Source organism: Odontomachus brunneus, unplaced genomic scaffold, assembly GCF_010583005.1.
Source record: "Odontomachus brunneus isolate Ranch 3 - 2012 unplaced genomic scaffold, Obru_v1 Obru_scaffold_015, whole genome shotgun sequence".
NCBI lineage: Eukaryota > Metazoa > Arthropoda > Insecta > Hymenoptera > Formicidae > Odontomachus > Odontomachus brunneus.
Genome location: NW_022639465.1, coordinates 751137 through 765933, shown reverse-complemented (window position 1 = coordinate 765933; position 14797 = coordinate 751137). Strand labels below are relative to the sequence as shown.

At 37.7% G+C, this 14797-nt stretch overlaps 1 protein-coding gene across 1 annotated transcript; it reads right to left on the bottom strand.

Annotated features, from left to right (window-relative positions):
- Positions 1-3435: 3435 nt before the first annotated feature.
- LOC116841333 (pre-mRNA-processing-splicing factor 8) lies at positions 3436-13834 on the bottom strand. Its single transcript, XM_032809130.1, has 9 exons — positions 13643-13834; positions 13025-13257; positions 12796-12964; positions 12103-12267; positions 11815-12030; positions 11158-11496; positions 10740-10845; positions 5354-10669; positions 3436-5086 (listed from the first exon to the last, which is right to left on the bottom strand). Exons 2-9 carry the CDS (start codon positions 13236-13238, stop codon positions 4493-4495), a joined length of 7119 nt encoding a protein of 2372 aa, XP_032665021.1. The 5' UTR covers positions 13239-13257; positions 13643-13834; the 3' UTR covers positions 3436-4492.
- Positions 13835-14797: the final 963 nt, after the last annotated feature.

The following is a 14797-nucleotide window of genomic DNA, read 5'->3' as shown; positions in this document are numbered from 1 at the left end:
TTGATAAGGACATACAGTCATACGTATATCAGTATGATACCTCCTTCAATGTTAAACTTACGTTTAAGATATTTTTCACGAATCATTTTGTTTTTGAGATATTTTTATATTTATTTTCGTATTTAGGACGCCCCATATATATGCAAACATATTCGAAACAACAAATCTACTGTGATTTTCAAGTAATATATACACTTGTTCCTTTTCATATTTTACAAAGGCAAATTATTTTTTCAGGCCAAAAACGCAACAAAAATATTCGGGAATTGAAAGAAAATTACTAAGTAAATATATTTGAATTTTATTTATGTAATTAAGTAATATATTTATATTAAAATAAATAATTTATTTATAATTTATTTCTTATTTCAAAATTTTTATATTTGTTTCATTTTGATAAATAAAATAAAAAGGCGAATTTTATAAGCAAAATTTAATTTCTTCTTTAAAATAAGCTAAAAAATTTTATTATTTGGAAATAAAAATTCTGATTTGAGAGATTATAATTATAACATTATTTTATGAGCAATTTTTTTCATTTTTTTAATTGGATTATTATACAAACGTAAATTATGCAAATCAGAAAAGTGTGCAAGAGCTGTAGGCAATGGATGCTGTGACATCTCATTTTTGCGCAAAAAATAATCATATATTATTTGTTTTATTGCAAATATATATTATCTAATTACATATATAAAATTCAAAACATATTCACTTAGTAGTTTTGCTTAAATGAATATTTTATTTTATAGTATTATTGTTTTTTGGCCTGAAAAGGTTATTTGTCTTGTTTGTTAGTATGTATTCTTTTAATAGCTCTAAATCTTTTTACAGAGATATTATATATATTACAAAGATATTATATATATTTTTTAATTTATTTTTATATATCATCATTAACAATGCGCTTGATGTGCTTGAAATGTGCTTGTAACTATAGTTACCTGTATGTAAGATTATTATATAACTCATTTGCTGTAACAATGACATAACTCAAAAAATATAATTTTTCAAGAAACACGATTTAATGTTTTGAATTGCTATAACTTTGTATGAGAATTTTAAAATATTATATTGGCATAATTTCGTAAGTAATCGTCGTTTCCCTCTCTAAAAAAGGCATGGACATGTCCATTCCTTTATAGAAATATCATACTAAGAATCATTGATAATTACTTATTTTCAGTATTAAAAATACTGGATAATAAGTAATTATCAATGATTCTTAGTATGATATTTCTATAAGGGTTGTATTATATACTTTCATTTATATAAAAATTATATAAATTTATATAAAAATTATATAAATACTTATACTTTCATACTTAGACTTATACTTAGACTTATACATACTTATAGTTAGATATTTATACTTTCATTTTATAAAAATATTTACAATCCTATAACATACTATTTTTCATTTACAAGAAATTCTTTTGTTTTTTATACAATACCCTGGTAAAAATTTTTTAATGAAAATATAAGACTTTCTCTAAAAAGCAGGATTTTCAGAAAAAGTAAGAAATTTTTTATGATAAAATCCGATTTCTTCTTTTCTTTTCAGTAAAATTCTGAAAATATCCAAAATATTGTGACATTTGTATTTTAATGTAATAGACTAAAATTAACTATTCCATTTTCTAAAAAAATCAGATTTTCGTAATAATCAAAAATATATTTCATAAATTATAAGAAATAATGATTTTTATGATAAAATTCTACTTTTTCTGATAATATAACATGTCTTCTCTGATTTTATCTTATTTATATAATAATGAAGACCGTTCAATGTTAAAGTAATATTTCCAAAACTTTCAGAAAAAGTAATATTTCCAATACTTTTTCGAAAAATGTAAGAATAATACAAACATTTTTTGTCATAATTTCTCTTGTCATAATTTCTGTAACAAAATTTGATTTTTAATAAATTTCAAATGTTAGCAAATAGTACCTTTATAGAAATATCATACTAAGAATCATTGATAATTGGAAACGTTCAAGTGGGATATTTTATCGCACCCGCCATATTCGCCGGACATTGCTCCTTCTGATTACTGGTTGTTCCGACGGATGCAGCACGATTTGGCAGATCACCGGTTCACTTCTTTCGCAGAAATCGAAAATTGGCTCCTAACTTGGATCGCCTCAAAAGACGAGACATTTTTTCGAGATGGAATTCGAAAATTGCCTGAGAGGTGAGAAAAAGTAGTAGCCAGTGATGGACAATACTTTGATTAATCTGTTCACTCATTTTGTTCTGAAATAAATGCATTTTTGACCACAAAAAAACGGACCGAACTAATTTGTACTCCCAATACAATTTCAGTATTTCAGTATTTTACAGTGAATGCTCAGAGAAAAAAAATTGCATAATTATTCAGAAAATGAATAAAAATTTTCATTGAAACGATGTTTTTTTCATTTTTACAAAATCTGAAATGTTCCCTTACTTTTTTAAAGTGTTCCAATTCATTGAATTTTTCATTGTTTTGTTAGAAATTTTCAGCAACATATTTTCACCAAGGTAGTTAGTATTTTTTATACCTTGACCTTTGTACTTTCACTATTTACAATTGTATGAAACCAAATAGAAAAACAGTACAAACTATGAGACTACATTATGTTAGTATTCAGCAACCTCTTAACATTAAGGCCCTTATTGTAAATTCTTGATAACATTGCCTCTAAATATGGCTTATAAATTTCCTGATCGGCTCATAAAAACATTGAAAGGCACTTTTATTAATAAAAGAGAGATTAGAAAGGATCTAACAAGGTTATTAATGTCTTATATTTACATACAAAAAACACTGATATACTACTCTGATACATTGTTGGCGCTTTTTTAAATAATCAATAAATAACAAATGTATATTGCGTACGTTTAGAAAATTCTAATAACTTTAGTGCATGATATGTTGAGACTGTGGGTCTGCATCACATTTTGAAAGCAACAATCAACTATTTATCAGCAGCAACATTGTACACTTTAACATTTGGGCCTTTCTGCAGATAATCCAAGGCTAATTTGCAAGTCTTGTAGAACTGCGAAAATTACGATTACGATCATTTCTTACGACTTTCTCGTAGTGAAATATAAATTTAAACAAATGATTTGCCTGTACCTGGCGATGATTGTTCTGCTAGAAACAAATACATACTTTTTGTGATCTGGCTTTAGTGTTAGCAGCATTTTTTATTTTGAAAAATGCGTTGCTTTTTGAACGGGACTGTTTAAATCAAAATAAACAACAAGGAAGATTAATATTTATCTAACAATTCCTGAAGATGGATGTTATTATTTAAATGTTATAATAATTTAATGGATGTTATAATAATTTAAATAAGTTATTTTTGTAAGTTAGTTCCAAAGGCTCTGCTACGAGCCACTTCCTTTAACGAGGAATCGAGGTAATGATTGCTATAAACAGCATCTAGCTAATAATTTTTCTGTATTGTATCGAAAACATAATATAACTCGATAATAGGTTATAAGACATTTTTTAATTTATTCTGAAAATCCTGATATTAAAAATATCGATATAATATCGCCGCTATTTGAAAGACGATTTTAAATTTAACATCAGTACATAATACATTACATTATTGATTTGTTTTATATTACGTTTTAATTAAATTAAGGCCTATATTAATAATCGTTAGTGAATTGCGTGGGTGAGCACAACATCCTGACCGATTCTGACTATAAGAATGGCTACTACGCGAAACCGGTGCAAGATTTTCTGCCGGAAACGATAATTATTCATAAGAATTACGATAAGCCGTTATATAGAAATGACATAGCTATTATACAGTTAAATAAACCAGCAATTTATAACGGTAAGTGCTACTTTATTCGCGAGAAATTTTCATCCATTGGTCTTAATTAGCAGTAAGAAAATGTATAACAACCTCTCCGATTAAATCTCTGGTGATCTTTTTTATCTATTAAAGCAGATCGAATAATTAGCTGTAAATATGTAGCAAAACCTTTCTCTGTACTAATAACTCAATAAAGGCGATTTTTAGTTATATTTTGAGTTATGCCATTGTTGCAACAAATGAGTGATTTGATTACATATTATTTGATCTCAATTTTTCGTTATTGTCACGTTTATTCCTGAAATATTCAAATTACTAAATATTACTAAAACATTTACCATGGATTTATTAATACCACTTTCAGTAAAGTATAATAAAAGTATGTTATGTATAATTTATGTATTCATCAAATGTACCAATAATACCAGTAATTTTGTACAAATTTGCACTTTAATATAACTTACAATATAATCACAAGTGATACCTACAATATTCTGTAGCAGAATTTTACTATGTAAAGATACACACGACAATATGTACTCAAAAGTGATGGTATTTTCTGTCACAATCGTTGCACGAATGAATATATATATTTTGCCGTAAAAGTTGTCACAGTTTTCTAAAACAACTTAGCTGAAACTTTGTCGAACCAAGGACACGTTTACTAAATTTACGTGAACATATCTTCTCGATCAGCGCCGACACCTTCGCCGTCTTCCAAACTGGAAAAGTTGAGGAAATGGGCCGGTCTGTGTACTTCGTGATAAAATTCCTTCGGATTCGCCAACTGCAGTTCGTATTTCATATTGGGATCATGCCTCACGCCCATGAAATTGTAGTTCCACGAGCCTTGACTGGGTACCATGAAGAACCCAAGGAAACGGTCCGACAGCAACATCTGTACCTTCTCGTAATGGCTAGGCAGGTAACCCTTCGGATTATTACCCTTGTCCGTATTTTGCTTTCCCCACTCGAAACCACTCGGTGTTAGCTTGTATGCTGTGAGTGAACAGGAACCAGGAGTGAAACTGCAAGTAATAACGATGGTTTTTTCGCCATCCCAAATAGAATTTTCCGCCATGATTCTGGCGTGAGTAGATATATCTTGCGGCGAGAGTTGCGGCAGCTCGTTAGGCTGCGTGTGTATCCATCCTAAAGGTTCCATCTCTTTCAAGTATTGATGGTTAGGTAATGTATTTGGTAGATGAACGGTCTGATGTGTTCCCCACTGAGGTGCCATCACGATGCACCTAATTTCTTTCACCTTTGACATTTAAAATAGAATTATTATTAATGCATAAGAGAGATATATTTAGAATATATTAAAACATTTTTCTCTTTTCTGGTTAACAAAAATTGTTAAGTTCTTTTTAATTATGAAAGGAATATTTTATAAGTTTTATAACTATTTTAAATATTTTATATATATATATATATACACAGGATATTTAGAAAAAGGATTTTAGACTTACAGGATAGATAGTAGAAATGGTCAGTAAAAGCATCTATTTGAACACACACACATAATTACCTGAGGATTGTCGGGTGGACTAATGCCATATAGATAACCAGCAATCTGAGCTCGCAGATCGGAGATGGTGACAAACTTCTTCAGCACGTTCTTCGGCAGAATGTAAGTGTAGCCAGTCTCTTTGATGTCATCGGACGATACGTAGATATGGTTCGTTCTGAGGTGAAGATTAGTCGCGGAGATAGCGCGCACTCGCCATTCGGTCTTGGAGCTGAATGTCTGCGTCTCATAGTTGGACGTGGTCGCGGTAATGATTTCGTCGCCGTGCTTATTCACAGTTCTCGTGGTGGTCGCGGTGAGCTGACTCTGCTCCTTGGTTTGCTTCTCAATCTCGGCAATCTGCTGGCGTTGAGCGGACGGCGCGCTAATCTCCATACCCAGGATAATATCACGAATCTCGGATTGAGTGAGCGACGCGACATTGACGTTATTCTTTTTGCCGTAGTCGGCCAGAATCAAATCTTTGAGCTGCACCTCTACTTTGATCCACTCGTCGTCCGTTAACGACGGCCATATGTGGTGCGGTTCGGTGATGGTTGTTTTGTCGGGCTTCAACACGACTTTCGTTCGCTCGGTGTTGACGTGCAACGCGCGCAGGATTAGAATTAGTCGCGAGAACGCGGTATACGAAGAGATGGTCTTTAGCCAATCGTCGTATAGATTGAATAACACCATCTGCGGTTCAGTCGCCTTCAAAATTAGATCACCGAACTTCTCCACCTTGAGACACGCTTGGAAAGGTAACTGTAGCTCGGATCCTTTAATAACTATATTAGGGAAATCCAGCAAATGCACTTCCAAGGGATCCAACATGCCTTTCCTGGTGACGATAATCTGTTTCGGCTGTTCCTCCACAGGTAAGGAGCGAATGAGAGCGGCGACTTCTTCGGCGGTCTTCCATTTGGCCAACTGACCCAAACGTTTTTGACCTGCCCAAACGGAGGTATGAATAATCTTCAAGAAGAGTTGACCAGTGCGCGGATTGAAGATAAAGATCGCGCCATTGATCGGCTTCGTGGTCAAGTTGCCTTCGAAGGTTTTGTGGATCGTCACGCGGTACACATTCGTGTCGTCGACAAACCATATAATCTGATTGGAGAAAAGTTCGCCATAATTCTGTGAAGAGAGGTAAGGCTCCGTGGGTTCGGACGAGTAAAGTTGCAAAGCCTTACGGATGCGTTCGCGTAACACGTATAGAGCGGGATTCGCCTTCATGATTTTCGCCATGGCTTGCTGTATGAGCGGCTTACAACCGGGGAACCAGTTGCCATAAGCACTATGTAAGTTGTACGCCAGATCTATGGCTATCAAGAGACCGGTGGGAGATGGATAAATCGACATGTTGTCCGTGGTGTAGTCCAGGAATTTGGCGCGCGCGTATCGTTCGATGTCGTGTGAATCGTAGTCGCCCCATCTCAGCTGTACGTCGATCCAGTATTTCTGGGTAGTCGTGTTATCCATGACATCCTTAGAATCGGCGAGAAGCGACGGCCGGGATACGTTCCACTTGTAGGCGGAGAACAGAAGTATGTCGGCACACGAAGAGTTCATTTTGTAGGACTTTCTCGGATGGATCGTCTCTTTTTGCACGGTTTCAATCTCCAATGCGTCCAGTTCCTGATCGAACACCTGACAGAGATCCATCACAATCGACTCGTGCACTTTCTGCCACAAGTGAGCACGGAATATCTGGATCAGCGAGATCTTCAGAGTCGGTATCTTGCCGTGCATGAATATGCCCGTCAGATCGAGCTGTACCTGAAAACCGACGTAGACGTTCGCGCGGTTGATCGTGGGCGACCACCACAGTGTAAATCGACGATTAGGGATCTGATTCAGACCGGAGCGTTGCGCATTAGTCAGTTTCTTGTATTTCATGGATTCTTCGAAACCAGACGCTTTCTCCCAGAAGAGACCTTCCCAGGTGGGGAAGTAAGTACCCTTGAAGAGCGTGTGCTCTAAGATACCTTCGACACCACCGAGCGCTTGGATCATGTCGGTTCTGTAGTTGTTCAAGTTCCACAATTTGCCGTCATGACGCTGATGAGTCCACCAGAACGGATTCTGTTTTAACACCTGGTATTGCTTGAATTCCGTGCGAATACGCCAGCCTTTGTCATAAGCCAGAGTGTGCCGATCCTTTTGGAACAATGTGTTTATTCTAGGAATACCGCGGTCCCAACTGTCCTCAAGATCCTCCAGGGTGAGCCTGCGATTTTGCGCATTAGCCTCTTGCCGCTTTAAGGCATATTCAGCCCAGACGCGTTGAGAATCGATGAATTCAGACTCCCATGGTTGTATATAGCGATACAAGTTAGGTATCAATTGATCCTCGTCGTGACTCATGCCCGAACGGAAATGTGTGATGCCCACGTCAGTCTGTTTCGACCATCTCAGATCCGACTGCGGTATTAACACGTGGCCCATCGACAACATTCCGAGGCCGCCCAGCTCTTTGGGCGTGTAAAAGACCACAGGTGGAAAGCGAGAGGGCATTTTAGAGTTAAGTCCGATCTTGATACGAGTTTGGATTTTGTTTTCGCACTTCACGAGCAAGTCCAGTAACTCCTGCGTGTTCACCACGGCCTCTCTGAAGTAAGTCATCAGACCAATCAACGCAGTGTTCCATTTGTTGACAATCTTGGTGAATGTGGTCGAGCCTGAAGCCATGAGAATCTGTCTGACTCGATTGTGGAATCGCTGTAGACTCTCATCATCGACGCGTAAGAAGCACTGCGCTGTCCTCTCCTTGGTGATCTCGTTCTGGAGATTCCAGACACCGTCGCGGTGAGTGAATTCCTCGTGAGTTGTCCTGCACTTGGGTAGAATCCTGCACTCGAAGCCACTCATATTAAACAGCAGATTAGGATTATCTTTGCTGTAAACGCTGACGAAGCTGTTCTCCCATTGAATAGTGGTGGTGGAGCGTGGCAGTCGGTTCTTAATGTCCCAGAAAACGGCGCGGCCCAGGTTCACGTCGTGCTTCATAAGCCGCATACGAGCATCCCGTGGCCAGCACTTCTTGTTGTTGTAGCCAACGATATTCTCATTATTCGGATCCGGATGCTCGGTGAGGTAACGTTGGATAAGATCTCTCGCGTCGTCAGCAGAGAAGCGCAGAAATAGGTGTATGCGATCGACGTAACGACAGTACAATCGGATAGGATGCGCCGTTTCTGAAGCGACATCCTGGAAAGTTAGGAAGTCATTCGGCATCTGCGGCGGTCCGGCCATCTCGCTAGCTCTTTGCAGACCCAATACAAGCAGATCTAATACGAGTCCATAATATTGAGCGATGAAAGACGCAAATTGCAGGCCTCTGATGATTCCGTAACTGTTGGTGTGATTCATGTCCTTGTAGTTGATAACGACGTTATTCTTTGCTGTCATGTAATCAGCAATATTGTGATCGACTATCAAACGTAGCAGTCTGTTGAGCAGCGTGAGATCAATCTTCTCGTATAGCTTCTCGAATTTCGACTCCAGTAACACATTGCATTCGCCTTCACTAACGTCCCACACGTCTTGAAGATTATTGATACCCTGACACCATTTGTAGACAAGGAGCGGCGGTGGCTCCGTATCAGCCGGCTTTACCCACGGCGGGAATAATCGTCTTTTGTCCGCTTCATACCATAAGTATTGGTCCAGGTAGGCATCAGTGATTTTCTCAAGAGGTTCCACATCGTACACAGGAATCAAGTGGCTATAAAGGTCCATAAATTCGATACCGATTTCTTTGAAAGATCTCTGCGTCAGTAAGTGTCGTTTGATTCTAGATAATGCCTCATGCGGATTGTCGTATGCCTGTTCTATTAGACCCAGCTCCTCTCGCTGACTTTGGTTCAGCCTAGACTTGACACTATAAGCTTCTTTCAAGCGTTCCAGTGCCAATATTAACAGTTTCGTGTCGTGCTTGTAGGACAGCGGCGGAAAAGGTATCGGCGCGAACCTTCGGGACTCCAGCCAATGTACCGAGGTAGTGAATATAGCTACAGCCTCCTCCGGAGATATGTATGGGCCGTCCTTCAAGTAATTGTGCTGTCGTTCCTGCTCGGCCTTCAAATAAAGACGCGTCAAGCGACCCAGGTTTTTCTTGCAAACGGTTTTATCCACCGTGGCGCCACGTCGAATTCTCTCCCGATTGTAGTGGGCGGTATTCGTCCACCAGTCGGCCTTCATCTTAACGTAACGCAGTATCATATTCTCGATCGGGATCGGCAAGCCCGGTACTTTCCATGGTATGTTCGCCTTCCAACATCGCCATGCCTCGCTCAGATGCTGCAAGATTGTTCGCGCTTTGTTCTGCTTAATTCCCTCTGGCATCATGTCGACTATGTCGTGCATAACGGACGCCCTCAGCTCGAGATCAAAGTGCGATTCTACTCGCTGCTTTGTCACGGTCTTCGCCACGCCCTTTGAATGTCGTCCTTCGAATTGTCTGGACAATAAGTTACCGAGCCATCTTTCCAACAGCGGCGTGATACCTCTCATGAAGAACAGCCAGACGCGCCAACCGGGTGCCCAGAAGCCGCAGCCCGGCCCTTTACCCACCGGTCCGGTGTTGAAGCGATAGTAGATCAAGTGTTTCAAATCTTTGCACATTCGAATCTGTCGCATCAGCTTGTACTTGTAACGATACATGCCGGTTAATTGGCCTACGTGCGCGAAAATATATTGCAGTCCGTCGGCGAGCTGGAAGGCGTCCACGTTGTTCAGGCGATATTGCACGTGAGAATCAATAATGAGTTTGGTCAAACGAAGGATTTCGCGGCACAGATGAAAAGCATTGCCGAAACGCGATTTCTTTCTCTCCTTTGTCGTGAGCGTTTTCACAGGTTTCAAGTTAAAATTGTAATCCAAGTGGAGGTAGTTGAGGTTCTTCCTGTGTATCAACAGATTTAGCATGTTGTATCCTTGACGACACACCTGCAGACCAGCCTCGACCCAGTCTATCGTGGTCGTTTGGAAGAACTTGGTTGACTTGAAGGAACGGAACAGGTAGCGTTTCTTCTGTGGTTTCGGCGGCCTATGCTTCAGAGCATTTAGTACGAAGTACTTGAGCAGCTTTTGATAACTGACTCGCACTTTCACAGGTTGACCGGGCGGACAGTGTTCTCTGTACCAAGATTTGACTAACGGAATGTCGATGGCCCTCCTGGTTCTTCCGGAACGCGTATTGAACGGTCTCGGCGCCCACAAGAGAGCTATTCCATTTGCTGTGTTATCCGTGTAGAGTGGTATTTCTTGGAGGAACGGTTGCACCTCGCTCGGTAGAACAAAGTCCTCGTCGTCCTCGATTTGCGGCTCCATCGTCTGTAACGATAACAATCCAACGATGTAAAGATGATCGAATGCTTCTAAGAGAAAGTTAAGAGAAATTTACCTTCAACGAATTTCTATGAGAGATAGGATTGATCAACGGATCAAAATAAAATGCAGGCAAGTCAGGATCTTCAGTTTTTATGTATACAACATTTGGAGCGTGATACCTGAAAATATGTGTCAGCATGTCGAAAATATGTAATAGGAAAAGAGAAATCAATAATTTGTCTTAAAAGGATTGTTACGAGATAAGAAATGTAAGTGATATCAGCAGTTTCTTTCTAGTCTTTATGAAAGATACGAATAACAATCACTAAATTTTCTCTACCACACTGCTAGGAAGATCGTGTTATACTAACAAGCAGATCTTAAAACTAGTGTGGAAAATAGATAAGATCAACAACAATGTAATCGAATAATAAAAGTAACATAAGTGTTATAAATTATAAAGAATAAAGAGAAAAAAGCAATGTAATTACCATGAAAGATGCACGAAGTGAGGCATATTGTTATACAAATAAGGAAACGCAATCCTATATTCCGTTCTAATGGGCTGTCTAATGATGATCTTATTTATGTCATTGAACTCATTCCAATCTTCATCAGCAGCATTTGAATCCTTCACCAATGGCTCAAATTTCGGTCCTCCAGGAATGGCCATATTTAAAGCTTTTGCAGTGAAGAAAGATTTGGGATCAAACAGATAGAAGAAATTCTGATCCACCAGATCGGTCAGCAATTGATTAGCTAAACGGTATAATGTCGCCATTTGCGGTAACGTCAAGTTCCATCTCCGATACGTGGATCCGTTTACGTGTCTGTAATATAATTGGATCACTCGGTTTACATTATAATAGAGTAGTTTTAAATAATATTATTAAGAATATTCGTTCAGTGTAGCATTTTGTCCAACTGTGGATAACTCGTATCGTCAGTCTCAGACAACAATACGCAGTTAACCAAGTTGTCAACTCACATGTATAGTTGATTTCAGGACCCCTACGCTTTTCATCATTACGAAGCAAATGAGCTGATATTAATCAAGTTAATCAAGAAACAGATACAAGAACTTATCTTCTTGCTTCTTTCTTGTAATTAATTAATAAAAATACTATTTACAATGTACATTAACTCACTTTGTTCCAACTAACGGCTTGTGTTCATAAAACCATGATGCCACGGATTCGTCTTCTTCCGAGTCGAGTTCGATTTGTATAGCTTCTAACGGTTCGACATCTAGAACGTTGTCTGCATAATCTAGAGGGGGTTCCTCGTCATCAAAAGGTGGGAATCTCATTCTCTTGAAATGTCTACGATCCCTCTTTTCTCGTCTCATCATAATCCACATGGTGCTAAAACAATATAAATTCTTAATGGGCAATTTTGTAAAATGATAAAATACAAAAATAATCCTTATATCTTACCCCCACTGAGCTATGTATACAGGTTCTATAACCCAAGGAATCTCATTAACAAATGTAATGGCTCCTGTGATGTGATATAAAACTTTTACATCTCTTATCTGTTCCCATGGCATAGGCATATTTTCCAACAGTTTCATGACAGCATGTGGCATGTATTTTAATGCGCTATAATAAATATATATTCAAAATTAGAAAATCCAATTGCTAATTATATCAGGGTTAGGTGTTTATAAATCATGATGCTCTATGTGTAAATAATGAAAACTATGCATGAAACTTACCTAAATAAACAATGAATAATCTATGATGTCATTTAAAGAACACATGGCTTGGTTATAGATTAAGAAAAGTTTGTATTTTTATTCAATCTTAAAAATTCTGATGTAAATTTATGAACCTTATTTCTTAAACAAATTATTGTCCATAAAATTCAGATTATATTCTTATTCTTAGAATTGAATCTACCAATTTGTCACATAATGACAGATAACTATCTCATTATTGAATTTTTATTTTGTATATATTTTACACTTTTATATATTTTAATATAATTTACAATATTATACATACAAGTTTATATTGTCTACATGAAAAAGACCATGTATACATCACACAAATAATATGTAAATAATCTGTATAGACAATTTTAAAATTTACAATACAACATTGTTGTCCTGCTTTATACTAACTTACCCCAAGTAAACGCGCTTGTCATGTCGATATTTTCTACTGCTCATATCACCATGATCTCTGATGATCTTTCTTATATGTTCAGCTGGCATGTCTTCTTTCTGAGCATCTACAAACCCAAATTTCCTCTTTTCTGCAAACCGCTTTGATTGCAGCTGTTGCCATTTTTGTGCTGAAATAAAGAAAATCACCATTGCAAAAACTATACATTGTAATAATTATTTTCTATTACCTTTTTCCTGAAGTTTATCCTCTGATAAAACCTCTGGTTGTTTAGGCATCTGAGGTAACGGTGGCCCAGCTATAGCTTGCATGTGAGCATGATGAGCAGCTTGCGCTGCAGCTTGTGCATGTGCTTGGGCAGCAGCTAATTGGGCATGGGCTTGCTGCTGGGCCATCATTGTGGCCCATGGGTTTGGACCCAGTAAATATGGTGGAATAGACATTTTCACAAATGTCTTTCAACTAAAAAAAAAATATAAAACTTCTAATTAATTTTCCTTGATATTACATCCGAAACTGTTGTTAACAAATTGAAAGGACGACATGTAAGTGGAAACCCATGAAAATGCCGGTAGTATATAACGAACTTCATATAATGACTATACATGAGTCCATAGGCTATTGCAAACATTTCACTAAACGCGTATATACGATCACAGGTAACAGAAAATATCTTACTCACATATACGCCTACAGTACCCAAAAAATTAAACATATGTGTTAATTATTTTCAACATAAAATCTAACGCGGGATTCTGGAATATGTCCGATTGCACGCAATGGAAACGACACACGCAATATATATAAAGTACTTGCCAATATAATCAAATAAAAAATTTATACGTACATTTTCTCACGATATTTGTTGACCAGCTTCTGTCTAATAATCACGACATAATTATGTATCGTTCGTAATTACGTATCACGATATCTCACACAATATTCATGCGGATACAATGGCTTCCATAAGCACATTCTATGTGACGATTTCGGGTAGAAACTACTACAAATATTCTGAAGCGCGTAAAGAAATGGAGGATTTATGGAAGATTCACGCTGCGTCCAATGTGCGACGTACAATGTCCAATATCCAATAGGAGAACAGCATTTCTGAGATGTATGGAAATGCACCAATCAAAACAGAGTATTTCCATCCAGCAAGCAATACAGCACGAAAACAAGCAGCGTGTGTCACTGGCTTTAGTTTTCATAGAAATCTAGCGGTCCGTTCTTTTTAACTGCACTGCTGAATTAGTGCAATAAGTAAAGCCAGCGGCACACGATGCTTGTTTTCGTGCTGGATTGCTTGCTGAATGGAAATATTCTATTCTGATTGGTCCACCTTCAGAAATGCACCAATCAGAACAGAGTATTTCCACAAGCATCGTGTGCCGCTGGCTTTACTTATTGTACTAGTTCAGCAGTGCAGCTAAAAAAACAGACCAAAGAAGTTGGAACAACTAATCCTTAAGTCCCGATCTACAATAGGTGTAATAAGCTTTAAGCCGTAAGAAATTAGCCAATCACAATCGATTATTCCTCTATAATTAGACTGTGATTAGCCTATGGATATAGGGTGCTTTCCAATTGTTTAACACATGTGACTGATCAATTTCTTAAGGCTTAAAGCTTACTATACCTATGGATGCGTTCAGATTTCCGACCCAGGTGCATTCTATTACTAGAAACACTATAGTATATGTTACATATACTATAGCACTTTTAGTATTAGAATGCACCCGGGTAGGGAATCTGAACGCAGCCTATTGTGGCTCGGGACTAATAACTGGGCTGCGTTCGGAAACGTCACTCGAATACTCTCCCTCTCTTTTTATCGCACTCTTGTATCTCGCTCACTCCAACGTAACGGGTACACTTGGGTGACGTTTCCGAACGCAGCCCTGCATATGCACATAGCATAAAATCGTATGGACCAATGAACATCGAGTATTAAGTCGCCATATTGATGCTTGATGTTTAATACTCGATGCTCATTGGTCTT

Bases quoted from the DNA above. Each gene is read 5' to 3' on its own strand.
- LOC116841333 (XM_032809130.1), bottom strand. From the start codon at position 13,238: ATGTCTATTCCACCATATTTACTGGGTCCAAACCCATGGGCCACAATG. The intron at 11,497-11,814 runs GTGAGTTAATGT...ATTATATTACAG, and splicing joins AAGCCGTTAGTTGGAACAAA to ACACGTAAACGGATCCACGT. The intron at 10,846-11,157 runs GTAATTACATTG...ACATATTTTCAG, and splicing joins CACTTCGTGCATCTTTCATG to GTATCACGCTCCAAATGTTG.